At 43.8% G+C, this 27,697-nt stretch overlaps 1 protein-coding gene across 1 annotated transcript in view; it reads left to right on the top strand.

The window, feature by feature from the left end:
• The window catches only part of MAP6 (microtubule associated protein 6), a 52,494-nt gene extending 38,687 nt beyond the window's left edge, over window positions 1-13,807 (top strand). Inside the window, exon 4 of the mRNA XM_053971084.1 lies at window positions 13,635-13,807. Coding sequence (XP_053827059.1) covers window positions 13,635-13,704 — 70 coding nt within the window. The 3' untranslated portion in view covers window positions 13,705-13,807. The remainder of the gene's footprint in view (window positions 1-13,634) is intronic.
• The last annotated feature ends 13,890 nt before the right edge of the window (window positions 13,808-27,697 follow it).

Genomic DNA, 27,697 nt, shown 5'->3' with positions numbered 1-27,697 from the left:
ACCATTGTTGTGTCATCTCCCACTGGTGTCAACAGGTAAAGGGGTTTGGAGGCAGATAGGATCAGGTTCACTCATATCACCATGGATATGCTTTAAATACACCAAAATCAATGGTGTGGCCAAGAATGATTTCCCCTTTTGAAACTGATGGGAATTCTGCTCCAAGAAGCAACGGGAAAGGAGATCTCATGGAAGTAAAGGGCCAAATGCTCCCCAATGGTAGCTGGGAGTACATCTAGCTGCATCAAGGCAACTTCACTCATCAATACCACTTGAAGTCCTTGATTAAAAAAAAAATGGTGAGGGAAAGTGCAGTGAGCGGCGAAGACTTTCCAATCACATGGCAGGTTAGACTAGGTTATCAGCAGGTTGTTCTTCCCTATTGTTTCCCCTAAGTTACGGATCTTATTAATTATATTCCTGTTTTGTTTTGAATCTTGGTCTGCTTTCTTCACTTCTGGAATGCCAATAGGCAGAGCTAGGTTTCAAAAAGTGGTTTAGTTTGCAGGCGTGACCTTCCAAGGGGTAGAAAGAAATGTGTCACCAAGGTTGGCTAGAGCTGTCAGCACCCATTGTGTCTATTCTTCCAGCTGTTTATGTTCATGTTGGCTCATAAGCATCTCAAGAGGGCCATAAAAAAGGTTTCTGGAATCTCTAGACTCCTTCAGACAAGATCTCAGGGTTTCAGTCATATTTACTGTGCTCTTACAGTAGGAAATCCCCAGGACCAGTTTGGAAGCCCTAAACACAGCAGGACCATTTGTCAGTGAGTATGAACTGGCCCAAAAGAATGGCATTGCATGCCACAGAATCTGGGTCACTGGATCAGTGGAGAGTTGTGGTTCCAGTCCAAATTTATGTGCCTAACTTCTGGATTGGGTCCTAAATACATAAGAATTAATTTTTATCCCACCAAACTGAGCTGTTAGACTCTCCCATAGCAGAGTAGCTGCAAGTTAAGATGCAGGGTTCTTGTTCATTATTTTTGCAGCTCCAAATTTTCTCTCCTAATATGAAGTCCAGCTTGAAACTTTCAGTGAACAATTGGGAAGCATGAAGACAGAGATGGGAAATAGAGTGGGGAGGTGGTGTGTTGCTGTAGAGGTGGTGGAATAAGGAAAGTCTTATTGCTAGGGATATTTTAGAGATGTGAAGCTATCTAGCAGAAAAATGGATGAGTTGGGAGGGTGAGGAGTCCATTTTTTGGCATTTCATCCCATTAGAATTGGTCTTTTGGAAACATAAATGAGTGGTGGACTACAAGGTTGAGTGAAAGTTTCCAATGAGGAAGAAAGCTCTGTGATATACAGACAGTGACATTTGCTGGCCTTAGTAATGAATAAATGCCAAGTTCAGTGTATCATGTGATGTGTTCTGTTTGCCTTGCGCTAACAGCCTAAACCTTTGAGTATCAGTAAATGTAGTGTTCTGAATTCAGTGGTGTAATTCCAAGCTTAGCTGTGTTAGAACTGTGTGCTATGAGCTAGTCAGGTTGTGTATGTGGAAAATATATATTCATATATAGAAATATATATATATATATTTAAACCAGGAGGAAACCAGGGAAAATCCTCCAGGAAGTAAAACTGTGGAAATCTTTGTGAATGCAGTGGGGTTTTTTGGGTTTGTTTTGTTTTGGTTTTTTTTTTTGTTTTTTTTTTTTTTTTTTTTTTTGTTTTTTTTTTTTTGTTTTTTTTTTTTTTTTTTTTGTTTTTTTTGTTTTTTTTTTTTTTGTTTTTTTTTTTTTTTTTTTTTTTGTGGGGGGGTTGGGTGGTTTTTTTTGTTTTTGGTTTTGTTTTTGTTTTTTGTTTTTTTTTTTTTTATGTGCATGCCTCATGGAGATGCTGACCTGTCCATATTGATCATTGCTTTTCTGAGTGCTCAGAAGCCCCTGCAGCACTGCTCAGCTCTGTGTCTAGAGCAGCTTGGCAAAAGGCTTGTGTTGAGCTTGCAGAGAGGCATGCTGCTCAGAGCTCTTCCAACCTGTAACATAAGGGACAACTGGCCAGAGAAGAGCAGCTCCCAAGACTTGGTGTGATTCCTTGGCTTTTAAGGTGCTTCATGTATCTTCACACTCCTCAGTAATGTCCTTTCTTACAGGATGTAGCATAAGCTGTGAAGATGATATATCACAGCAGGCAGAACACATCAGGAAGGCACTAGACAGTTCAAATAGCTCAACAAACCAATCTTACACAAGGACAGACCATGCAAAACAATTCTTTCTATTATTTTTCAGTCCTAAGTTTCACATTTAAAGATACACCACACTTGCCACCATTTCACGTGGAATTCAATAAGAATTTAGCCCTTTACTATAAGGTGAACGAAATTTTGCCCAAGGAACATCACTAAGATGCTCAGACCACCTAATGCAAGCATCTCCCTGGCTCTGAATGAACTGCTGATTTTTCATCTTGGGATGGTTTCTTCTTAATGAAGAGCATCTATCGCAGTATTTGAAACATACACAGTAAGTGGTCAAAATACCACTTTCTGTTTCCATAATACATAAAGTCTTTTGATGGCAGGGGGCTTGGAACTAGAAGGTCCCTTCCAACCCAAGCCATTTCATAAGCTCACTACAAAGCTAGGTATGAAGTGTTAGCCAGTGGTTTTAATTCCCTCCATAGTGAAGGAACTTTCCAAGGGCCACTGAGCTGCCTATTTTTGACACCTGTCTTTGGGTGGGATGAATGGTCCTTGAAAGGTTTTCTTTGCAGAAAGAGCCTGGGAGACTGGTAAGGCCTGGATACCTTCCTCTCACATCAACAAAATAGGAATAGAAATCCTGGCTTGTGTTCCATGTGCACCACATCTGCAGCATGCATCCTAGTACACACACATCCAAACATATAGGCTGGCACTGCACTGAATATCTGGAACTACAGCAGAGGCAAGCCTCAGGGTGAAATCCTGCATTGCTGCACCTTCCACAGACTCTATGCCCATCCAACCACTCAGGTTTATCAGAAAAGAGACCAAATCTCTGTCATTTCAAATTCACTTTGGGCTCTGAACTTGTCAATCCCACTGGGAAACAGTGATCTGCTGTTCTGTGTTTCCAGCTATCACAATGATGATTCTGTTCCACTACTGTTTTGTAATATATTTTACTTTTCTTGTAAAAAGAAAAAAAATGAAATGTTTTGCTTTTTACCCTTGAGAGTTCCTGTGCTATTGCTTGCTTTCGCATTTTCACTGTATTGTACTGTTACTCCTTTCTGCAAAATGGTGCTAATTGCTGACTGAGCCCCTGTTTTCTAACTGCTTCGCACACTAATCACTTGCTTTTTCATTTGCAGCACAGCTGGTGCCAAAACCTGGTGCCCATGCATTCCACAAACTCTTGCCTCTTGAAGGCAGATAAGAAGTGTATAATTAATATTTTGTGGCCTGGGTTTGGTTGCATATCACAAGTTGTCTCTTGTAAACATGTTAAGCACACCTTCTTGTGGTACTTTTTCATTGTTGATATTCTGATGAAAGTCTCTTACACACACACACACACAAACACACATACACACACTCTCACATTAATATACCGCCAATTGACTGTGATGTGCTTGTGATCTTTGCTTGCTCAAAGGGTCTTTTTCCATGATAAATAAATGCTGAATACAAATACCACCTCCTTGATCTTGTTTTCTCAATCAGAAGCACACTTAAGTGAAAGAAATGTCTGTCCAACCGAAATGAGGCTTGTGTTGCTTAGAGTTGCCACTTTCATGCCTGCTGTAGGGACAGCTGGCCTGGCACAGTCTAACTCCCTTTAGGTGGCTGCTAATCTCAGACCAGTCTGGCATGAGCTATAAGTGTTTGCAAATGCAAAGATGGCCAGTGAAGTCATGTGGATAGCACAAGTTTTATTTTCTATATAAAATACCTTTGAGTAGAGGGTCTGTGCAGTGCCTTGCTCATGTCCACCCTTGTCCTGGCTCAGGGAGCAGAGACCAAATCCCATCGAGAGCTGGAGGGAGGGTAGATGATGTGTATTTACCAATGTTAATTACACTTTTTTCCAACTACCTACAGCTTTTATTTTCTCCCTAAACCAAACCTGGAAAACTTGGTCTACTGGAATATGTCTCTTCCCATGGTAGGGGGTTTGGAATTAGATGGTCTTTAAGGTGTCTTCCAATACAAACCATTCCATGATTCTATGATTTTGAAACCTCTCTTCTACCTTCTCCTCCTTTCTGTTGACATCCATGGGCCACCAAACCTTTTCCACCTTCCTGTTGCTAAGAGTGTTATTTTGCATCCCTGCCTTGTTTACAAATCATTTTCTGAATTTATTCCATTTGTGACCACATGCTAGTAACAGTGCTGCTTTCTGATGTCCTCTGTATCACCCTGCCTTCCCTTCTTCCTTCTCCACCAGTTTCATCCATTCATGAATCACACCTACCTATAGGATTTTTGGAGTGTTTCAGCTGGCCAGTAGGTTGCAGGATTTACCATTTCACTCTGTACAGCTGGCAGCAGAGAAAATGCTCATTTCTAAAGGATTGGTTATTATTTGGGCTTTTCTGTGACAATCCATGGTGGGCAACAAAATGCCTCTCCCATGACACAAAGGTGCAGGGTCTTTTCCATGCTGCAGTCTTCATAGGTAATTCATCTCCTCCTTTGCAGTTGCCCTAAGTGAATGCCGGAAAACACCTTCGCTGCCCTGTTGATCTCTGAACTGACTCAGCCTTGCAAAGCCCAAATGCAGAAAGGGGCACAGAATGCATTTCAAGGGAAGAGTAGGACCTATCCCTGGTCTTTAACCATCATGATCTGAACCCACTGGTAATGACTGACTCCTTAATCTTCACCGAATTGCTAGTGACTGGCACTGCCGACATTTTTCCAAGGGCTGTGCTGGAGGGCTTCACTGAAAATTAAGTGCTTTGTCTTACAAGAGCATTTAGTGTGGAGATGTTGAGGCACTGGCTGGAGGATAAATAGTCTTATTTGTCAGTGTTGGTGTATGGGTGAAGTGAACAATAAATTGAATTTTGAAAGTTGAGCCTCCCTCTCAAATACTTAATAACAGAGTGTTTTAGAGGTTTTTTCCAACCTAAATAGTTCTGTGATCTGAGAGTGATCAGAGGCTTTGCAGAGGTGTCGCTTTGACTGCCATGAGCAGTCTCATGAGGAGTTGCCTCCCTGCTTCCAATTTTACTGAGCTGCTTTTAACTACATTGTGTCCACTCATCTAGGATCCTTGTGCATGGGTGGATGAAGTTTTTCCTTGACACTCTCCATCCTTCCACTCCAGCTTGGGCACAGAACTGAGGTCCCTTTGAAAACCTCCGTTAGCATTTTTTACATCCCTGACTGGTAAAAGGATGCTTCATCAGCTGACATATCAGCCGTTATACAAATGCAGCCTCTTGTGTCATGATATTCTTTTGATTTAAGGTTTATTTAGAGATGTGCCAGTGCAGGAGAGAAAGAGACTTTTAAAGAAGATGCTTCTGACATAGCTTGTACCTCCCAACATCCAAAGAATAACAACCAACAGTGACATCAGATCAAGAAGAGGAGCCATACAGGAAGGAGAAATTCCCTAGTATAAACATGATGATATGGATGTGCCCAGCTCTAAGAACAATATCTTTTCCACATTTGGAAAATATTTTGGTGTTCAGACATGGGCTTCTGCTTTGCCTTGTTTCAACAGTGTCATGGTAAGTTTGATTAATTTGGGGAATTGGCACTTCACTTCCATTTGCCCATATTCACCTGAGCTTTCTGGGTCGGGAGCAATTCCACTAATGCCACTGGGTCTACTTCCAAGCTCAGGGATGTGTGATGAGGGGTAACACAGCTCTGAGTCCTTCAGGACTGGTGGTCTGTCACAAACTCTGAATTGCTTGTAAAGACTCTTAATTTCTGTTGTAGGGTGCCTTGGGAACAACTCCCTAATCCTGACTGTCATGGTGGAAGACACGTGAGGCAAGAATAAAACAAAATTCTACTAGTGGATTGAATGGATTGAAGGCATCTTTATGCTTTCTAAAATGCCAGCTTGCCCTTCAGGGGAAGGAAGGCTACTCCATGGAAGTCAACAACAAGGACCAGCCACCAGAAAAATGATGGATGGTAGTGGCAGATCTTAGCGATATGTGAGAGCCCTGACTGCTTTCAATGTGTTTCAATGTGAGAGATGGGAAGGGGAAAGCATTTCTGAACCCTCCTTTGTTATCCTCTGCCCACCCCAACCTAGCCTGTGGCATGCAATAACCCCAAGTCCCCGAACAGAGGTGGAGAAACTGGTGTGTCCTCTCTAGCTCTGAAAGAGGTCTGGAGAACTGGGTCACAGCAAAGAGTGAGGAGCACCCTGCATGGCACATGGTGGAGGGAATCTCACCGCATGATGGGTGGCAGATGGGTCTGTTCTTGTCAGTTAACAACACCCGTAAGCACTTGATGGTTCCAGTACCAGACGATCAAGGCAGGGAAATCCTGAGAGCAGCCCCTGGTCATTGGACTGACCCGCTCCTTTGCCTGGTTCAGGATTTAGTACCCAACTGAAGACAAGTTCAGCTGAGGCCACCTTGCTTGGACTCAAGAGATTTTCCCAGAGAAGCTGTGGCTGCCCCATCCCTGGAAGTGTTCAAGGCGAGTGTTGTACTGGACCTGGAGAAACCTGGTCTAGTGGAAGGTGTCCCTGTCCATGGCAGGGGGGTTGGAACAAGAGGATCTTGTTCCAACCAAGATCTTCAAGATCCTTCCCACCCAAATAATTCTGTGATCCTGTGATTTATCAGCAGGGACACAACCCCCCAGTATACCCTGAATTTAATGAAACAGATAGTTCTTTGGAGCCACATGACAGTGAATGTCTTTGCCCCTCTTGCCCCTGCTCTCTTGCCTCTCCCCAAGGTTCCTTGCTGATCAGAGATCTCTTCCCATTGGCTCCTTCCCTTGCAGTCTGTAATGATCTCACCTCCCCATATTGACCCCATTTGCCCGCCACACCATTTCTTCTTGCCTCCAGAATAATTTTCCCTCCATCCTCTCTGCCATCTTCTGTGTGTCCGTCCCACAGCTGCTTCTCAAATCCTTTGCTTTCTCCCACCTCTCCCCCTCCAACACATTTCCCCTCCACATCACCCCAAATACCCAACTCCATGAAGGACCTTCTCCTTCCCATTCTCCCTCAGATACTGTCTCATGTCCTGTCTCTCTTGGACTGTAAGCATTTTTTTTTGCCTGTACTGTGTGATATCACTCACTGCTTGAATACATGATACCTCGCCTACCAACTGCCCCTTCTCTCTCTCCTTTCTTGGTGTGACTTCACTAGATGTGTCTGCAAGTGCCTTGTGTATCCGCCCTGGTGGCCAGTCAAGCAGTCGGTCTTGCTTCTGCAGAACTGTCTGTCTTTTAGGATGACACTGCTCATGCTTTTGTCCTCTGGTACCTTTGTTTCTTTTCTTTTACAGCCACAGGGACAAGCTTTGTTGTAAGTGTAGGAGCCTGGCACATTCAGAGCTGCAGGATCTTCTGTCCCTTGCTTTTCTGGTGCATCTGATAAAGAGATTGGCCTTTCTCTAGCTTCCTGCAGAGATGTCCTGTGCTTCCAGGTGGCTCACAAAGGCAGCAGCCAAGAAGAATGAAGGAGAAATCTTGTAGCCTAGAGCAGAAGCAGCTGACAGTAAAGGAACAACATTCCCCTGTAACAGGAAGCAGTGGGCAGAGATGTGTCAGTGGAAATCCAAGCAGATATATCTGTCAGGGGAATCAGCAAAAGCTGGCTTAGCATGTTGCAGAGATGGATGCCCAGGAGCCTTCTTGTGGCTGAGAAGGTGCCCTGGACATCTGCTTCCTTCATCCCAGGCGAGGACTAAATCTGTCTGTGGTCCCTTCTACCTGTGAGTACATCAAAGACCCAGTTGTCAACTCAGTCTCAGATGGCTCCTTGCTGCGTCCTTGTCCTAATTTATTGCCTCAAAGTGCTAGTTTGGTTGGTGCTGGCTGGAGCTGTTGGTGCACATGGAGAAGGTGCTTCTTCCCAGGTGCTCCTTACAAACATTGGAAGTTGCAGGAGCATCTCAGTTCTTCTATCCTTACAGTGACCCTCACTGCTTGTGGTGTGACACCAGCCTGTCAGAAAGCAAAGAAGACTCCTGGTCATGCTGAGTGAGCTCAGAGCATGGTCACCAGTCTGGTTTCATGGGCCATCTGCAGGAGTTAGGTCTGAGGGCCTAAAGAGAGGCAAAACTGAAGCAGTTTGGTGGACATGGATGGGAGAGGGATCAAGCAATGCTCAATCTCTTCTTTCAGTGCCTGTTCCTGTCCTGTCCTGCCTGCAAGAGCAGACAGAAGAGATGAAATGTGTGGGGAGCTCAAATCCTCAGTGATAAGCCTGGAAATGCCATCTAGGACAAATAAGACCTGACATCTCCAGGCTGAAGGAATTTTGGTGTAGGTGCTGCAAAGAAGCATTGGGAAAGAGGATCAATCCCTTGATGTAGGTGATAATTGTGCATCCTTTCCTATGTGCCACCATGACTTCCACCTGCCTTGCTTCCACAGTGCTGCTGCCTCCTCCTCCAAGCTGTAGATTCCATCAGTAAAAAAGCACTGAAAATATCTCAGCTAACTAGTATTTAGGACATGATTCCTCCATGCTGCTCAGGTCCTTATCTCATTTGAAGGTATGCAGAAGTCTTCTAACATCTACATTTCTAATAGCAGAACTCTGTGAGAGCTTGCCTATCTGCTGCTTTGGTTTGAACTCTGAAAGGCTAAGTTCCTTGTTGCTCATCCCACACCTACATCAGGCCAGATTTCACAACTAGGCATTTTCTTCTTCAGACCTTGCTGGCCCCAAACAGGTGTACATTTCCAGGTCTCACACCTTTGCAAGGACAGCAACCCCTCTGCTTGCTGAAGTATAGAACAAAGCTAAAATTCTCCACTTCCTTGATACAATTCACAGTGTTATATCTACTGCTTGATTTTCCAAAGAATGCAACTGAGACCAATTATAAAGCACTATATTAAGACCATTTTTCAGTACAAAAAAGTTTGTATTTTTGTTGCTGTTTTGTAAAGACAACAAGCTTCAGTGCACAAAGGGCAACACAGCATTCAGAAGACAGAAGTGACTTGTCATAATCTACACATAATCTAACTGGGAATTGCATTTGCCCAGAAATCAATGAGTTTCTATCTTTTGAGGAAAATTAACCTGCCAGTGCCCTCCTGGATAAGGGCAATAACCAAAAGGTGTTTCCTCCACAGACAAGAGCTGTCTCCTCACCTGAATTCTCTGGGAAAGAAAGGACAGATGTTGCATCCCGGAGTTTGGGTTTAGATTAGGGTTTTTAATTTATGTTAAAATAAGTTCTGTAATCCCGCGTTTCCCCCGCGTTGTTCCCCCCCCCCCCCCGCGGTTTCTGGCCCCCTGCTGCCGGATCTTACCCCTCTGCCGCTCCTGTAACCACCCTGCCATCCGGCCCCGGGAAACCCCGTGCTGGCCACACGATCCCGCTCAGCCCGCGGCTCTGTGCCCGCCCCTGCGGGGTTCTCTGGTTGGTCACGGTTGCTGGAGTCACCGCCACGGCAGCCGCCCCTATTGGGCGGCAGGCCGTGGATCCTCTCGCCCCGCCCCTCCATAAAGCCCTATCCCGCCGGCAGTCAGACGCCATTTTCTCCCATGCGAGTGCCGGGAGCGGTAGCGCCTTTCCATCGAACCGCGCCACGTGACCAATAAACCGTTCCTGCCAAGCACGGAGTAAATGGACAAATTCCTTCCTCTTTGCCGGGTCCCTAGCGCACGGTAACAGCGGTTGGCCGGCCCACGCACCTGAGACACGGAGCCGTGTCCGGGAACCCGCGGCAGCAAACCCCAGCAGCACGTGGAAGCTACGCCACAGCCGGGCTCCCAAGAGCCGCGTGCAGCCGGGGAGAGCAAAAACCCACGCCGCAGACAGACTTCTCATATTTTTTTTCTTTAAAATGTTCCTTCAGCACTAAAGTTCTGTGCTTGAGGCTGTTTGCTGTTTCTGAGCCACTGATTCAGGTAGAGGATCCCTGCTGCTTCTATTTCTCTTAAAGGCAACTTTTAATTTTCTGTGTGCCTATACAGATTCATAACAGATCCCAAATAGCTAAACTGCTTTAAACCAAAGTAATTTTGCAGAAGACAATACAAGTCATCAGTTCATTTTGATATGAGGCCACCAAAACATCAATATGAGAATTCATAGAGGAACAGGGATGAGATGTGAGCAGGTCCACATCTCTGAGGAACAGGATAATGTTGCTGGAGCTGTCAGAGGCAAGTTTAGACCTCAAGTCACAGAATCTCAGCTCCATGTGGTTACACCAGGACCAACAAAGAGGAGGTGGCACTATGTGTGCTCATGGTGGCCCATGAACTCCCCTAGTTATTTCCAGACACCTTGTGCTGACTCTGGGAAACAAACCCCTGCTGAATTTCATACTCTTTCTGCACCTCTCTCAGACATAACAAAAGGAGAAATCTGTCACCTCTAATTAATCTCTTCCACATTTCTCACCTTCTCATATGATAATTTGCCATCAGCAGCTCTCATAAGGGCAAAGATCTCCAAACTCTTTCCTTGCTTGGCTGATCATGTATAAATGTTACTGCATGTGTGTTGGGGATTGTTATGTTTCAGGATTTCCTTTCAACTCTCCTATTTGCACACTGCCAGCACACTCTCCCTAAGGCTGGTACCTAGAGCTAGACCTCGCTATGCAGCCGTGCAGGGAACAGCCATGGTTGTTCTCTGCTGTGCATAGTCAGTTGTTTCTGAATATTAACTCTGGGGGAAAAATAACGTAATTACCTACCACTCACACTCCCTCCAGTTTAAAACAGGTTTGGATAGACAATCGCACAATTGTCTATATTCATGCAAACAAAGGGGAAGCCAGTGGGTGAGATATCTTTCTCCTCCTCAGGCCTGAAATCCATGGCTGAAGGATGCACACAGTCATGGGAAAAAAGCCAGTAGATTAAAAGGAAGAACACACACTGCAGGCAGCAGCTTTCTGACTGTCTCAACAGGGAGGGACCACCCTAGTGCTGCTGAGATGGAGGAATTCCCCTGGTGATTTGCCGGAGCCTTCCCCCAGATTGGGGTGACTCCGGGTGGTGGTAAAGTCTCTCCTCCAACCCGTGCCTTCAAAGAAAGACTCAGTAGTCTTCAGTCATCTGGTCTCAAGGCAGTTTATTGCATGTTATCTCAAGGCACACAGACTTCCTGACATTGTCCCTGACTCCTTCTCCCTCTGCGTCTCTCTCCGTCTCCCTCCGTCTTCCTTCGTCTTCTTCTCTGTCTCTGTCTCTGTCTCTGTCTCTGTCTCTCGAGGGGCTGGTGCCATCTTTTATATCACACATTACGTATTAGATGTTTATAGTTTTTCCCCAATGCCTATTACCTATGTTGAACAGTGACTTTCTACTCTAAACCAATCTGTGAGTGCCAACACCACCAAGAACATGGGGAATAGGAAGAAGAAAGAAGGAGGACAGGGCACGCCCAAATCCCTCCATCTTAGAACCTCTGACCCCCATGTACAAAACTCAGACCCCTCTGTACAAGGCCTAAAACCCCCCTGTACAGCACTCAAAAATCCTACCTTTCACTTTGTGACTACTTCTATTATAATATCTAAACTTTTGTGATTTCTTGTTCTTCCTGCAAGGTTGGTAAATTGTTCCATGGGTCAAACTCAAGACCACAGGGGTTCCTGGCTGCCTGCCAGGGTCTCAGAGGCTTCTGCCCTGGACCCGGAACATCCAAGAGTGTCTGAGGGACACCTTGGGTTCCGACAGTGATTCTAGCAAGGGCTCAGGAAAATGCTGGTGGATTGAAAACAGTTCATGTTGCTTCAGGGAGAGATGATTTTTTTACTTTTAAAGCTCTCCTCTGAAATGCAGGGTAGCAGCAAGAACAGTGTTGGATACCAAGAAAGAGGTGGGATGGCTCTGGTGTTGACCTACCTAGATCAGGTTGAACCTGGATCATCATGTACACACTGACACAGCACAACCTGAGATCATGCCCCATGGTTCCTGCATCCTCCCTCACTAAATGAGGTGTGAAGATGTGCTTGGTATCTGCAGTAGTTACTGATGGCCTTCAAACTGCAAGTGCAGGTTCCATTGGGCACCATTTCCACTGGCAAAGATGTGCAGGCATCTCCAGTGTTCTCCAGAGACCAGGCAATAGGTCCTGTCCTAGCAGATGCCTGTGCATCAGCAGTATGGACCTGGTCTACCCTGACAGCGGGGCATCTTTCCAAAGAGAAGCTGCTCTGCATTTTCCCCCTAATCCTTTGATTTATGGTGCTGGGCTTACCTCGTTCCCGTAGGAACTACTGTGCTGAAAGAATTCAGCAGATTTCCTACGAACCTCTGCCAACAGTTTCTGGCAAATGTCAGAATGTCAAATGTCAAAAGAGCAAATGTCTCTTAGTAGTAAGCAAAAAGGGCAAGGTGAAGATGAGTATTTGAGAGAGGGGTGTCCTGCCAGGGCTCTTCACATGGTTCTGCTCCACGAGCCTCTCACACAGAAATTATTTTTCTCATGTCTGAGTTGCGTTGATTTCACAGACTAAGATAATGGTAACCAGCCATTCCATAGTGTCAGCCTCTCCTTCCCTTCTCTAACCTGGAACCATTCCCTGCACAAAAATGATGCAAGACTGGGGGACAAATGGGGATCTCCACAGTCCCTTGATGCAACCACCATGTAAAGCCGCCCTTTTTAAATCTTAGTAGGTTTCTCATGCATCATCAACTGTTTTCGGCCTTTCTACACCTTTATAGACCCATTCCCATCCATCCATGTCTCTCCTCATCCCCAGAGTTCCTCCTCATCTTTCCTAATGAAGACTGATTCCCTTGTTCCCTACAGGTCTTTCTTTTCCCATCCCTCCCTCTGTGCTTTCTCAAGACCCAGCCTTCCTTCCAATACATGTCCAGAGCTTCTACTGGCACCATCAACCCTAACTCCAGGGTGCCTTTGTTCTTTTGTGCTGCCATCCAAGACTATCCAGGTACAAAAGTGACTCTGCCAGTCATCTGGTACCTTGGTGCCACCATCACCTTCTGGTGTCCCCTGAGGGTATCGAAGAGAAAAGGGGTGCTCTCAATTTTGGGTTAGTATATGTTAGCTGGGCCTACTTTCCTTTGGTTGTTTTAACAGGTTCCAGGTGCTTCCTGAGTGGCACAAGAGCTCACTCTTGCCGAGCTGTGAGAGGGCTTTTACCACCCCTGGTGAGGGAAACAAACTGTTTCTTTGTGAGACAATTTTACAGCAAGGTGTTTGTTCGATGCATGCTATAATCAATTGGCAAGTATTTTTTGTAGCTGATGGTGGACATGATCCTGGTCACAGTTAAACCAAGGACTGGTCAAAAAGTCCAGCCCAAGCCCTCACAGGTTTTGTGGACATCCATGAGTTTTGGACCAGTTCCTTGCAGGGAGCAGGCCCACTTACCAGCCAGCCCAAGGACATACCAAATGATTGGTTGCTTGGGGAATACTCTGCAGAGCCACTGGTCAAAGTGCACCTCAGGGGTGGTATTTTGTTCTCATGGGCCAGCTGATTGCTCTGATAGCTTTGCAATGATGCTCTTTCTTCTGCTTCCAGGACCCCTGAAAAAAACACTGGTGATACAGACCAAGAACCAAGTACCTTAGTGAAGGACGAATTCACATGAAGTCAGGAACCTTCGTCTGAGCATCAGCTGGAGCAAATGTAGAGTTCGCATGAAATGTGTATTGTCTGGCTGGCATAAAATAAAGCTGATTATGAGAGCTGAATGACAACTTCTGTTGTCTCTCAAGCACTTTGAAATTATTGTGTGATGCAGTTAGCATGTCTGTGCCTTGATTTATGTAAAGTTACAGAAAAAATTAGTCCAATTCTCCCTTTATTCATAGATGGGAAGCAACACTGGTTTTAAAGGTCTCTCTATTTTATGTGGGCAACAGAGAGATAGATTCATATCCATATCTTGTGGAAGGATCACACTGCATTTCACACTGGATTATGCCAGAATCCTAGTTGATAGAAGCAACAACTCTTTTCAAAGATCCTTGGAAGATTTAATACACTATAAATTCTTAACCACTCTCAGGAACTTGTGTTTGGATATTGCCAGGTAAGACACACCTTGTACAACATCTGGTAGATCCCCTTGTCACTGTGCTGTACTCACAAATATTTCAGACCTTCTTCTGAGGCTGTTAATATTAAACTGATTGCCAATTTAGGTATCACTTAAAGCAAATAACAGAATTATTTGGGTTGGAAGGGACCTTATTAGATTATCCAGTTCCACTCCTCTGCCATGGGGAAGAACATATTCCACTAGACCAGGTTTCTCCAAGCCCCATCCAACTTAGCCTTTAAGACTTCCGGGAATGAGGCAGCCACAGCTTCTCTGGGCAACCTGTGCCAGGGTCTTGCCACCCTCACAGGGAGGAACTTCTTCCTGCTATCTAACCTAAATTTCCCTTTTTTCAGTCTGAACCCTTGTCCTATCACTAGATTTCCTGATGCAGAGTTCCTCTCTGTCTTCCTTGTAGGCTCCTTCAGATACTGGAAGATGTTTTGAAGTATCCAGGTGATGCCTTAAGTTTTAGCTTTCATATTTTTCAGATTCTGTGCTGCCTAGGTGTACATCATATTAAGTGTTGGTAAGCTCTCTTCACAGAGTAGGGAGACAAAACAATTCCTTTGCTAGCTTGGGACCAAGGGCAACCATTACAAGTTTCAGGCCGAAGAGCATAAACAATGGTGGACTGAAGAGAGGAAACAAGAAGGGTGGGACTTCATAATCTGAAGATGTAATTGGACAATTAACCCAAATATGCAAATGGACCAGAACTTATAAAAGTGAGAGACCTCATGACCGGTCATCCATTTCTGTGACCATTTTGGGTTCATCTTGGGTGTAGCTCTGGCCAGGCTCTTGTACTGCCCAAGGTGTATCCATTAAGGCCTTTTAATAAATATCTACTTTATTCTTTAACTCTGTCTAGCCTCTGTTCTAGGTCAGCCTTCTCAAGGCATCAAGGCAACCTTCTGCTTTCCAGGCTGAACAGCACCAACTTTCTCAGCCTGTCTTCTTCAGGGAGGTATTCTAGAGTCCTTATCAAATGCTGGGCAAGACATCAAGCTAGCAAATTAGTATTTCTTCTCAGTTTATTTTCTAAAAAATGTTTTACTGAAAAATTGTGAGGTTGTTCACAATTGGAAATGTAGGAAAATTTAGTAAACTCATAGTTGTTCTGTATGTTCATATTTTCTGGGTGAAGTTCCATATGTTCATAAGATTTGACTTAGGTGATCTTGGAGGTCTTTTCCTCTCGGGGTCTGTGTATTGGGATGACCCCAAGATTGTAGAAGTCCTTGTTTCCCAGCCCGCACAGCCAAAGAAGAAGTCTGAAATGCATAGTGTCAGCTTCTCAAGGTTGTTTATTTTTCCTTATCTATAACATTCTTTCTCTGACCTGCTGAGTTCTGTCTAGCAAGTCCGCCATGGCATTCTGTCCCCAGTCTCGGGCAGTGTTTACATTTTATACTCAAAACTACGTGTACTATGTTTACAATAATGTGACAATATCTATCATTTATGTTAGACATTGTGTCTCTACCTTAAACCAATAGAAAAGTTCCACCATCACACCAAGATATGGAGGACAAGAAGAAGGACAAGAAGGCTAGGACACGCTCAAATCCCTCCATCTTGTACCCCCTCAACACCATTCTAAAAACCCCAAAATTCTACTCTTTCACCCTGTGTTAATTCAACCATCACACTACTCAAACCCTTGAGGCTTGTAATTCCTCATACAAAGTTGGCAGTCTTTTCCCACAGGCTAAAATCTAAGGTGTTTTTGAATTCACAAAAACACAGGTGTTTTTGAATTCATACCAAGGTCTGCAAGCCCCCTGCCAGGGTCTTGAGACAGCCAGGGCAGCCAGAGGGATGTCCTGGACTCCGACATTTTCCAGCCTTTATGATCCCTATAGGATGCATGCAGCACCATGATGGGAGATGCAATCCAGTTCTAGAGCCTGTCCTATACAGGTGGCATGGAGTCCCCAGACTACAATTCCAGCAAGACAGTAGCTCAGCACACTGCAATAAACATTTCTAGGTTTAGGCTGAAGGGTTCTAACACTTAGACCTGAGATTAGGTTTACTTTCCTAAAGTGGTAACTTTAGGCAAAAGGCTGCTCTTCCTTCACAAATCAGTTATGCAAAGCAGGTTTTTTGCATAAGCACTTCACTAGAGGTGGGGAGAACTCCATCGAACATGGCAGCTCCATAGCCCTCCAAATTCAGAAGGTTTGGTTTGCTGGGTCTAGTTCATAAGAAAATTGCATTGGGGATGGAGAAGTCATTCACGTATTTCAAAGTGAAAATGCAAGTCCATTATATACTTCCTACACCTCGTCCTCCTTCTCATCCTCCTTGTCCTCCTCCTCATTCTTCTCCTCCTCTTCCTAATGTTCACATTGTGGGGAGTTCTCTTTGGTAGCAGGAAGGCTGGAAAGAACCTCCTTGTTAAAGGGATAAAATACAAAGGAATATTTGTCACTACTGTGTTTCTACAACCTGTTGTAGATCAAGTTCTAGATAGATCAAGCTTTTAGACCAGCTCTGCCTTAGGTTCAGATTTTTGGCAGCAGCTTTACTCAGACAACCTGCACCTAAAAAGCTCAGGCTTGCAAGTTCTCAGGAATGGCCAATCAGGTCTATTATAAAATGAGCTACTGAATGAATAGACAGAAGATTAACAGACAAAAGACCTTAAACAGAGTTACTTACTATACAGGTTAAAACAAAGAACTACTAATAGATTTCCACAAAACAGTGCACAACATAAACGTGCCTATATTATAGCTAGGAAAGAAATAGTAAAGATTAGGAGTCAATGTAATTTATACTAATTGATGATGAGCCAATCACACATAAAGTCCTTTCACTCAGCCTGTGGAAGAGTAACCACAAAGTGTGGTCCTGACTTTCCAGGAAATGTGCAGAAGAATTCTGCTTTGTGAAAGTTTTGTGTAGCTTTTACAGCTTGTAAAGTGAAGTGTCTGTCAGTCAGAAAATCAAGCTTGTTTTCCTTCAATCTCACTCTCAGGGCAAGATGTTTATTGTCAGCTGGGAATGCCACCTCAATGGCACAAGAAATAACTACTACCAGACAGATGTCCACCTTGAGTTATCTCAGCAAATAGCAAATTCATGTGAGGGGGAAGATGCCCTGAGATATCCCACCAGCTGACAGGCAGAACAGATAAGCCGTCCTGTGAGGAGTTACTCTGACAAGAGTAACTAATAGTAACTAATTAAATATTCACTACAAAGGGATGGAGATTTCATGCCTATGAATAATTGCACCGAGTGTGTGCCTCACTCAGCAGCTCAAGGATCCTTCTTACATATGATTAAGTAATTTTAAATGTTCTTGTATATAATTACCACAGTTGCACAATTATTAGAGAGGAGACCAGTCCAAAGGTTGAGTACCAGATGTTGGTTGCCTGCAGGAAGTTTTGCTCTAGTTCCCTGGAGCTGTTGGTGTCCAGTTAGCCAAAGATCTTATCTATACACAATTATGGGTAGTAACCCAGATATCCACAGTGGAAAACTTGACAAAAAGAGGCTTGTTCTTCCATCAGTATCTGATTTTCGAGAGTGGCTTGGAGAGGCAGAAAATCCAACCCAAACACGCACCAGAAGACAGACATTTTGTCTGCCTCTTCAGTTCCCTGAAGGTGAGAGCAGGAACAAGTGGCCACCAGCTTTCATTTACCAGTGGGAAATGTAGGGAAATGTATTTGAAGTAATAAGGTGAAATTTGCCGGAGGTAGGTTTTGAAGCAGTAGAGTTGATTTAAATGGTGAACTAAATCAAGGTGATAGTAAAGGGGGTTTTAAATCATGGGGATTTGGGGAGTTAGAAGGAAAGTTAGGCTTAGTAGGCCCTGGGAAAATACCTTGGGAAAGTATAGGCCTTGTACTTGCTAGAACTGCGCCTGTGTAACCAGTATATGATAAATGATATAATTGTTAGATGTGATGATTGTTTAGTAATTAAATATAATTCCTGTTTAATCGTAAGAATAATAATGAGAAACTGTGGTCAGGGGCTTGAGAAAGATCACGAGAGATTAATGCTTGAATAAGATCAATGTATACAATAGAACAATATAAGTTTAATAACTAATATATAAGGTATATAACAACAGAATATAAAATAGGTTCAGCTCAAAAGCCATGATGGAGTCAGATTTGGGTCTGTACCCCTGATTCCCAGAGCTCTTCAATAAAAGCACCTGCATATAATCATATTCCATGATTATGTGTGTTCCTGAACACTAACATTTTGGTGACCCAGATGAGACCCCGCAAGCGCTTCTGAGGACCCCACGACCCAATCATGCTCCAGCTGGCACCGAGGGATTCTCAGGGAGCCCATTGGCGCCGCGACCCTCCGCCGCTCACAACGTCCCCTGGAGAGAGGTAAGGTGCTTTTACTCTGGTCTGGTACCTGCCGATAAGACTCAGCGAAAGCTGCCCACGGTTGGGTTAAAGGAATTCCTGTGGCATTGCCTAGGTGCCGTCTGTTAGACATTGCAAAAGCATTGCGGGTTCGGCATTCTGTGGTATCTTGTAGCTGTAATACGGAGAACCTTAAAGGTCTTTTGGGCGGCAATGCCCCCATACCGTGGACTTCTCCTTTGGGGTGCTTATTAGCACATTGGAAACAGGGTAATTTTGGGCAAGATTTATGTAGGGGTAAGTTAATTGATTACTGTAATACATGGTGGCCAGAATATATCTTGGAGGGTGGCGAAAAGTGGCCGACGAATGGGACTTTGCAACATAACACTATTTTGCAATTGATGTCGTTTTGTAAGCGAGAAGGAAAATGGGATGAGGTTCCGTATATTGATTTGTTTTTCTACTTGCGAGATAAGCCAGAATGGCAGGTTGAATGTGGATTGATGGTGGTTAGGGCATCTGCAAGTGATAAGTGTGGGGTTCGTCTGAAGGAAAAACATTGTTTAGAACATCTTGCGTTGAAAGAAAGTCTCAGTTGGAGGAACGATACAGATGTTGATTTAGGCAGCCCCAGCAAGACCAAGAGAACCTAACCCTATACCACCTGCCCCTACCCCTACTTCATCGCCTGCCTCGCCTGCCTCACCTAATCCTATTTTGCCTAGTCCTATTTCACCCACTCAACCCTTCCCTCTCTATCCTCCTCTCCCGCCATCACCTTACCCCTCTTCCCCAGGAGATGATCTAAATTTAACTGTGATACAAAGAAGGGGGGAGGATGAAAGTGAAGGAGATAGTGATAGTGGAGATGAAAGTGAATCTGCGACACTGGTATCTCATAGGACTCAGAGTCGGTCAAAGCTCGCCCTGGTTTTGGCTAGAAAAGATCTGGGTAGACAAAAGTGGACTGTGATTGCCCCCTTATGACAGGGAATAGAAGCGGAGGGGCTGGTGTTTGTAAAAGTACTTTTTTCCCCTGCAGATTTAGTAATTTGGAAACAATAGGCTGGGACCTATAGGGAAAATCCTGATAAAGTGGCGAGGGTGGTAAAAATTATTATGAAAACTCAGAATCCAGATGGGGATGATATACAAGTAATATTAGATACCCTAATGGATTCTGCTGAGAAAGAGATGGTACTTAGGCAGCCAAGGAAAGGACAAGGGAGGATATCAGAAATAGGCTCATAACGGGAACTCTAGACGATAATTTTCCAACCGAGGATCTAGGGTGGGATCCTAATGCACCTGGACATATGCAGAGGCTGAAGAAATATCAAGAGTGGGTCCAGACAGGGGTTCAGAATGCTGTGCCTAAGACTATAAATCGGTCTAAATTGTATGAGATAAGGCAGGAGAAGAAAGAATCCCCTACTGCGTTTTTGGAAAGGCTTAAGGAAGCAGCAAGAAAATACACAGATCTCCAAACAGATGCACCACAAGCGAAGATTCAGCTCACTCTCATATTCCTGGGGCAGTCATAGGATGATATTAGGAGGAAACTGCAAAAATTAGAAGGGGAGGAATTAAGAAATCTGGATAAATTGCTCAAAGTAGCCTGGAAGGTATACAATAACAGGGAAAAAGAAGCCAGTAAAAGGCAACAGCAAAATCTCCTGAGAATAATGCAAGGGAAAGGAAACCCAGCAGTCAGAGGGAGGGGCAGGGGTGGCCACAGACTGGGGAGGGGTGGTGGACTTGTCAGGGGACATGGGGGAACGGTTGTGCCAAGACTGGAATTTAACCAATGTGGTTATTGCAAACAAGAAGGTCACTGGAAGAACAAGTGCCCGAACCGGTTTTACCAGGGCAACCAGCCAAGCCAGGGTCAGGATATTTCAAAATTAATGGTGCTGAGAGAGTACAGTAGCTGACTAGAAACGGAATTTACAAAGGAACATTTAGTGACCATATGACTGGGCCATAAAGCAGTAAAATTCCTGGTGGATACAGGGGCCACATATTCTGTACTAAATGATTTGCAAGGGCAAATTGGGGACAAACAAACAACAATAGTTGGAGCCACAGGGAAGGAGGAGAATCAGCCATTCCTACAACCCCGAGATCTGTGTTTTGTAAATAAAGTCTTAATGCATGAATTCTTTTATGTGCCTGAGTGTCCAATTCCCCTTTTAGGGAGAGATTTATTGGCAAAACTTGATGCAGTAATAACCTTTGAGAACAGGGAGCTTTTAATGAAAATACCTGAATCAAAGATAGGACAAATTTTAATGATTAAAGAAAAACTGTTTCCCTCTATTCCTAGGGTAGTAGAAGATGCAGTGTGGGAGATGCAATTTCTTCAGTGTGGGAAACAGATATACCTGGAAAATCTAAATTAGCACAACCAATACATGTAGAATTAAAGGAAGGAGCAAAAGCAGTACAGGTCAAACAGTATCCTATAAAACCAGAAGCACAGCAGGGAATAGTAAAAATTATTGCTAAATTCTTGAAATACAAAATTTTAGAAGAATGTGAATCAGAATATAATACACCTATGTTTCCAGTGAGAAAACCCAATGGCGAGTATAGACTAGTGCAGGATTTGAGAGCAATAAATTAAATAACTAAAGACATTTATCCAGTGGTTGCCAATCCCTACACATTGTTGACATCCATGAAAGAAATATATAAATGGTTTACAGTAATTGATCTAAAAGATGCCTTTTTCTGCATACCCCTGTGTAACAGCCAGAGGCCCTGCAAGGCCTCCCTGGCAGTCACTTGCCTAAGATAAGAAATGCCTAGTCATGATGACTGGACCAAAGAAGCCCCTCTTCCGCATTCAAACCCTCATTATCTCTCTGTATGACCATAGGTCATATTCGCCCCCACTTTTACTATTGGACAATTTCTGATCATATTTGCCCTGACCCTTACTACTGGATAATTTCTAACAGTTCTGTACCCTATATAAAAGCCCACCTCTGCCCAGTTTGGCAGAAGAGCTATCACTGAAATCCTTCACAGGAGCTGCCAATAAAGACACAGCTGTGGAACCTCATACAGCCTTCTCCTCTCTTCCTCCCTACACATCTGCGAGACACTTAGCAAGCAAAGAGCTGAAATCACTGAAGAGCTGAATTCACCAAAGAGCTGATCTCTCTTAAGAGCTGAGCTGCTTGCTAAGATTGCATGCAGCTGGGACATTGCCTGAGGGACCTGGACAGGTTGTGCTTATCAGCCCGGGACACCTACGGCAGCCAGGGTCAGATGGACCCCAGGAACCCCAGGCACATGGACCCCTGGACAAAGAAAGTAGGAAACTGTTTGCCTTTGAGTGAGAAAATCCAGGGAATGGAAGAAAAACCCAGCTCACCTGGACATGGCTCCCACAAGGATTCAGGAACAGTCTGACCCTATTTGGAAACCAGCTGGTGAAGGAGCTGGAGATTTGGACTGCGAATGGGCAAGTACCGAGAGAACAATACCTGCTGCTACAGTATGTTGATGATATACTGATAGCCACAGAGGATAAAGCAACCTGCATAAAGGCAACAATCGAGATTTTAAATTCACTGGGAATGGGAGGATACAAGGTGTCTAAAGAAAAAGCACAAGCTGCCTGACAGACTGTGATTTACCTGGGATGTGAAATCCCACAAGGGCAGCAAAAACTGGGTACTAACCGTATTCAAGCTATTTGCGCCATTCCAGAGCCCCAGAATCTACATGAGCTGCAAGTCTTCCTTGGGATGACAGGGTGGTGCCACCTGTGGATCATGGACTATGGACTAATTGCAAAACCCCTGTATGAGGCCCAGAAGATGCAGCAATTTACCTGGGGCAAACCACAGAAGGAGACCTTCCTCAAACGAAAGGAGGCCTTGACAACTGCTCCTGCATTGGGGTTACCTGATTTTCAAAAAATTTTCAGCTGTTTGTACATGAAAGGCTGCGCCTAGCATTGGGAGTCCTAACCCAACATTTGGGAAACTGGGCTACTTTTCCAAACAGCTTGACAACATCAGTGCCAGATGGCCTTCATGTCTGTGGGCAGTTGCAGCCACTATGATACTGATACAAGAAGCCAGGAAGCTCACCATGGGAAGGCACATAGATGTCTATGTACCACACATGGTAACCACTGTGTTGGAGCAGAAGGGGGCCATTGGCTATCCCCAAGTCGAATGATGAAATTCCAGGTAATCCTAACAGAGCAAGATGATGTAACATTAAAAACAACTAACCTTTTAAATCCAGCCTTGTTTCTAAGTACAACATCTGAAGAAGGCCCACTGGAACACAGTTGCGTGGAAGTGATAGAACACACCTGTTCAGCTAGAGCAGATCTGAAAGATGTCCCACTAGAACAACCAGACTGGTAGTTGTTCACAGATGGAAGCAGTTTCATGGAGAATGGAATCAGATACACTGGATATGCAGTAACAACAATCAGTACAGTGGTAGAGGCAAAAGCATTGCCACCAAATACATCCACCCAGAAGACAGAACTGGTTGCTTTAACCAGAGCACTAGAATTAAGTGAAGAGAAAAAGGTGAACATATGGACTGATTCAAAATATGCTTTTGGAGTGGTGCATGTGCACAGGGCCCTGTGGAAAGAATGGGGCCTGCTTTAATCTCAAGGGATGCACATTAAACATCAAGATGCAGTTCTGCAGCTGATAAGAGCGGTACAAAAACCTGAACAAGTGGCAATTATGCACTGTAAAGCACATCAATCAGGAAGCTCCAAAATTTGTGAGGGAAATCGAAAGGCAGAGTGGACAGCCCGACAGGCTGCTCGAAAGGTGCAAACAGCAATGGCATTGGTACCTTTAAAACTTAATGTATCTCAATTCAATTTACCCCCACAGCCAAAATATTCTGCAGAAGATGACAGATTGGGACATTCACTGAATGCGCGGAAGAATCCAGAAGGGTGGTATGTAACTGCATGCGGAAAGATAGTGGTAGCCCCCTTGGTAATGAGAGAGGTTCTACAAATTAAACATAATGAATGCCATTGGGGTGCAGAGGCATTGGTAAAGTTTCTGAAACGCAATTTCGTCTCAGTACGAATGTTAACAATGGCAAAAATCAGTAATGTCAAAATGTGAGATCTGCTTGAAAAACAACCCAGTGGCTAGGCGACAGGCACAACTAGGAAGGGTTCGGGTAGGGATAGAACCAGGAGATTATTGGCAGGTAGATTTTGTAGAATTACCAAGAACTCAAGGATACAAATATCTTTTAGTAGGGGTTGATACATTTTGTGGATGCCCAGAAGCCCTTCCCTGTCGCACAAATGAAGCAAAAGAAACAGTTAAGTGGTTACCACAAGAAATCATTCCTAGATTTGGGGTGCCTCTAGGGATACTATCAGAAAGGGGACCCCATTTCATAGCCACGGTGGTAAAAGAAGTAAGTAGGTTGCTGGGAATACCTTGGGACCTCCACACACCATGGAGACCCCAGTCAAGTGGACAGGTAGAGAGGATGAATCAGACACTAAAAAGGCAAATCAGTAAAATATGCCAGGACGCCAAATTGCAGTGGCCACGGGTTTTGCCAATAGCATTGATGAGAATTCAGATAGAGCCTAGGAGTGGGATGTCAGTCAGTCCTTAGGAGATATTGTATGGGAAACCATACGAATCTCCTGGACCCAATCCAAATGCACATGTCACAAGAAAGCAGGAAGTACATAACGATGTTCTGCCTCTCGTGAAAACTTTAGCACAACTTCAGAACACCCTCATGTGGAATAGGCTGCTGACTCTCGAGAATCCACTTCATGACATACATCCAGGAGATGAGACGTACATTAAGAATTGGAACAAAGAACCATTGAAAGAGATGTGGACTGGACCACATCAGGTACTACTGACCACCTTTACAGCAGTCAAAATAGCTGGAATGGACCCCTGGATACACTACACTTGAGTAAAGAAAGCCCATCCCAGACTGTGGATCGTGTAAACTGTGGGACCAACAAAGCTGCGGATAAGATATGTATAATTGTTTCAATAATGTTACCAGTAATTGTACCAATGCTCATTTCATGGTCTTTTGGATATGGAATGCAAAAAGATCAATTAACCACTCTTCATTCTAGAATGAAGAGGGAGGCACAGGCAGAAACACAGGTGATAAAGGTTTCCAGTGCAATTCGGTCAGAGAATGTAATGATTGGATTAAAGATGCCAAAATGCAGAACACTAGCAAAATAACTGCCTGTCTGCCAATACCGAAGGCAGCGGGAGACCCAATAAACTGGGGAATCATAACGACAAAACTGCCTGAAATACAGAAGAACAAAACAATTACATGTAAACAGGTACCAGAATAGAGGCAAGTAGTCAAGGAAACCTGGAAAGAAATAGGAAAATTGATGAAACCTATGACCCAACAAGATTGTATTCTAAATAATAGCATGATAGGATTTCCTATAGGATGGTCAGGAGGCATCGCAAAATGGCAATGCTACTTACCACATTATAAAAAGATTACAGAAAATGTTACAGAAACCACTCTGATGTGGAAGTGTGAGGCAAAGGATCAGAAAGGTCAAATAGAGCCTTGGGACAGCACATGGTCTCTGAGTATACTTCAGAAATTCCAATACATGGCAACCACCCCTTGGTGCATTAAACGGGAAGGCTCCGATAATGAAAGAGATCCATGAGTAATGAACACTGCCACTAGTAGTAGAATAAAGGCAGACAAAGTAAGTTGGTGGGCATGTAATAAAACCTTTGATTGCACTTCTGATGATATAGAGATAAAACAAATGCCACCACTGGTAGTAGCCTTACAAATTGGTTGTGCCTGCAGAGGAATCAAACACAAATAAAGTGAATTACAAAATAATTGTAGGATGGACCAAGAGTACAATCCGAAGTCCAGGACAATTTGTATGGGCAACAAGTGATGGTACCTGGACCACACATGCACCTGTAGGTGGGAAAGTAAAAGAAATTACTTTAGGCCTCCCTATTTTATGTCCAATTTGGAAAAAGTCCCCATTTAAGGGAAAACACAAACTTCAGCAGATAAGAACAAGATGAGAAGTTCCAGATAATGAAAATCAAGATGACACTTGGCAAGAGCCCTCTAGTGGAGTGAAATTTGGGTGGGTCCTAGAGTCTTTGCTCGGTTCTATAGCAAACTATTAGAATAAAGAAATGTTGTACAAACTTACAGGTCAAGTAGATAGACTGGCAAGAGTCATGTGAGAAGGATTTAAAGAACTAAATGTACAATTACAAGCCACCAAAAAAATGACTTTATAAAATCGATTGGCTACTTCTGAAAGAGCATGGAGTGTGTGGATTCTTAAAGGGATGGATTGATCATTGCTGCGTCCACATCCCAAAAGTAACTGCAGATGTACAATGTGACATCAATCAATTAAAACAAATAGAGCATGAAGCACAAGAAGAGCAAAAAGATTTGACTACGAGCTGGTAAGACAAAGTCTTCAAAGGGTTAGGGTGGAATGTGAGTTCATGGATTAAGTCTATCATCGAGAGTGTAATAATCCTATTAATTGTGTTCTTAGTAATTTGGTTAGTCTACAGTGTCCTAAAAGGAGAAATACAGAAGAGGACGTCTTGGAACTGAAAAATAATAAAGGCACTGACACAGGATACACACCCATCATCTTCTGGTTCTCCAGTTCATGACAGCATCCATGACAAAGTTTCTATCAATCCAGGATTTAAAGAACATCATGTATAAACTCAGAAACTAAAAGACTATATCGAGCCTTTCAATATTTCACTTATACTGAAGTGAAAATACTTTCAAACAGGGGGAAATGATAGTAAAAGGGTTTTTAAATCATGGGGATTTGGGGAGTTAGAAGGAAAGTTAGGCTTAGTAGGCCCTGGGAAAATACCTTGGGAAAGTATAGGCCTTGTACTTGCTAGAACTGCACCTGTGTAACCAGTATATGATAAATGATATAATTGTTAGATGTGATGATTGTTTAGTAATTAAATATAATTCCTGTTTAATCGTAAGAATAATAATGAGAAACTGTGGTCAGGGGCTTGAGAAAGATCATGAGAGATTCATGCTTGAATAAGATCAATGCATACAATAGAACAATATAAGTTTAATAACTAATATATAAGGTATATAACAACAGAATATAAAATAGGTTCAGCTCAAAAGCCATGACGGAGTCAGATTTGGGTCTGTACCCCTGATTCCCAGAGCTCTTCAATAAAAGCACCTGCATATAATCATATTCCATGATTATGTGTGTTCCTGAACACTAACAAAGTCAGAAGAAAACATTTGTGTTACATGTGTAAATAGTGACATGTTTTTCCACCAGACTGGGTTCAGTATTTCAGACAAACCAAAAAAAATTAAAATTCTAATTTCATTTCATATTGTACTGCAGTGTTCTGACTTATCATAGAATCATAGAATGGTTTGACCATATCATTCCACCCCCCTGCCATGGGCAGGGACATATTCCACTAGACCAGGTTGCTCTAAGCCCTGTCCAACCTGGCCTTGAACACTTCCAGGCATGATGTATCCACAGCTTCTCTGGGCAACATGTGTAAGGACTTCATCACCTTCACAGCCAAGAATTTCTTCCCAATGTCCCTTCTAACCTTGCTCTCCAGCAGTGGGAAGCCATTCCCCTTTGTCCTGTCACTCCAGTCCTTTGTCCAAAGTCCCTCTGTAGCTCTCTCAGCCCCTTTAGGTACTGGCAAGGGCTCTAAGGTCTCCCCAGAACCTTCTCTTGTCCAGTCTGAACACTGAGTTCTCTCAGCCTGTCTCCATAACAGAAGTGCTCTATTCCTTGGAGTATTTCCATGGCCTCATCTGGACTTGCTCCAGTAGTTCCATGTCATTCTAACGTTGGACAGCAGAGCAGCAGGTAGCACTGCAGGTGGAGAGCTCTTGAACAGGGCAGTCTCCCCCCTCCTCAGCTGCCCAAACTAGGGGGATGCAGGCCAGCATCACTTCCTTATCACCTTAAAATTTTAATTTTGCCACAAGCTGGAATATTTATAGTTTATTAAGAAAAATTAAAATTTTCTCAATTTCTAGTATTTCTCTCCCCTTCCTCTTGGTGTCAGCTGCTATCCTCAGACACCTGCTTCCTTCCACTTTTTGTTCCATTACCTTTTCTTTCCCTATATATTATGTTC

The sequence above is a fragment of the Vidua macroura genome, chromosome 2, assembly GCF_024509145.1.
Source record: "Vidua macroura isolate BioBank_ID:100142 chromosome 2, ASM2450914v1, whole genome shotgun sequence".
In the NCBI taxonomy this organism is placed as follows: domain Eukaryota; kingdom Metazoa; phylum Chordata; class Aves; order Passeriformes; family Viduidae; genus Vidua; species Vidua macroura.
Note: the sequence above shows the minus strand (reverse complement) of the source record. Positions and strands in the feature narration are given on the sequence as shown.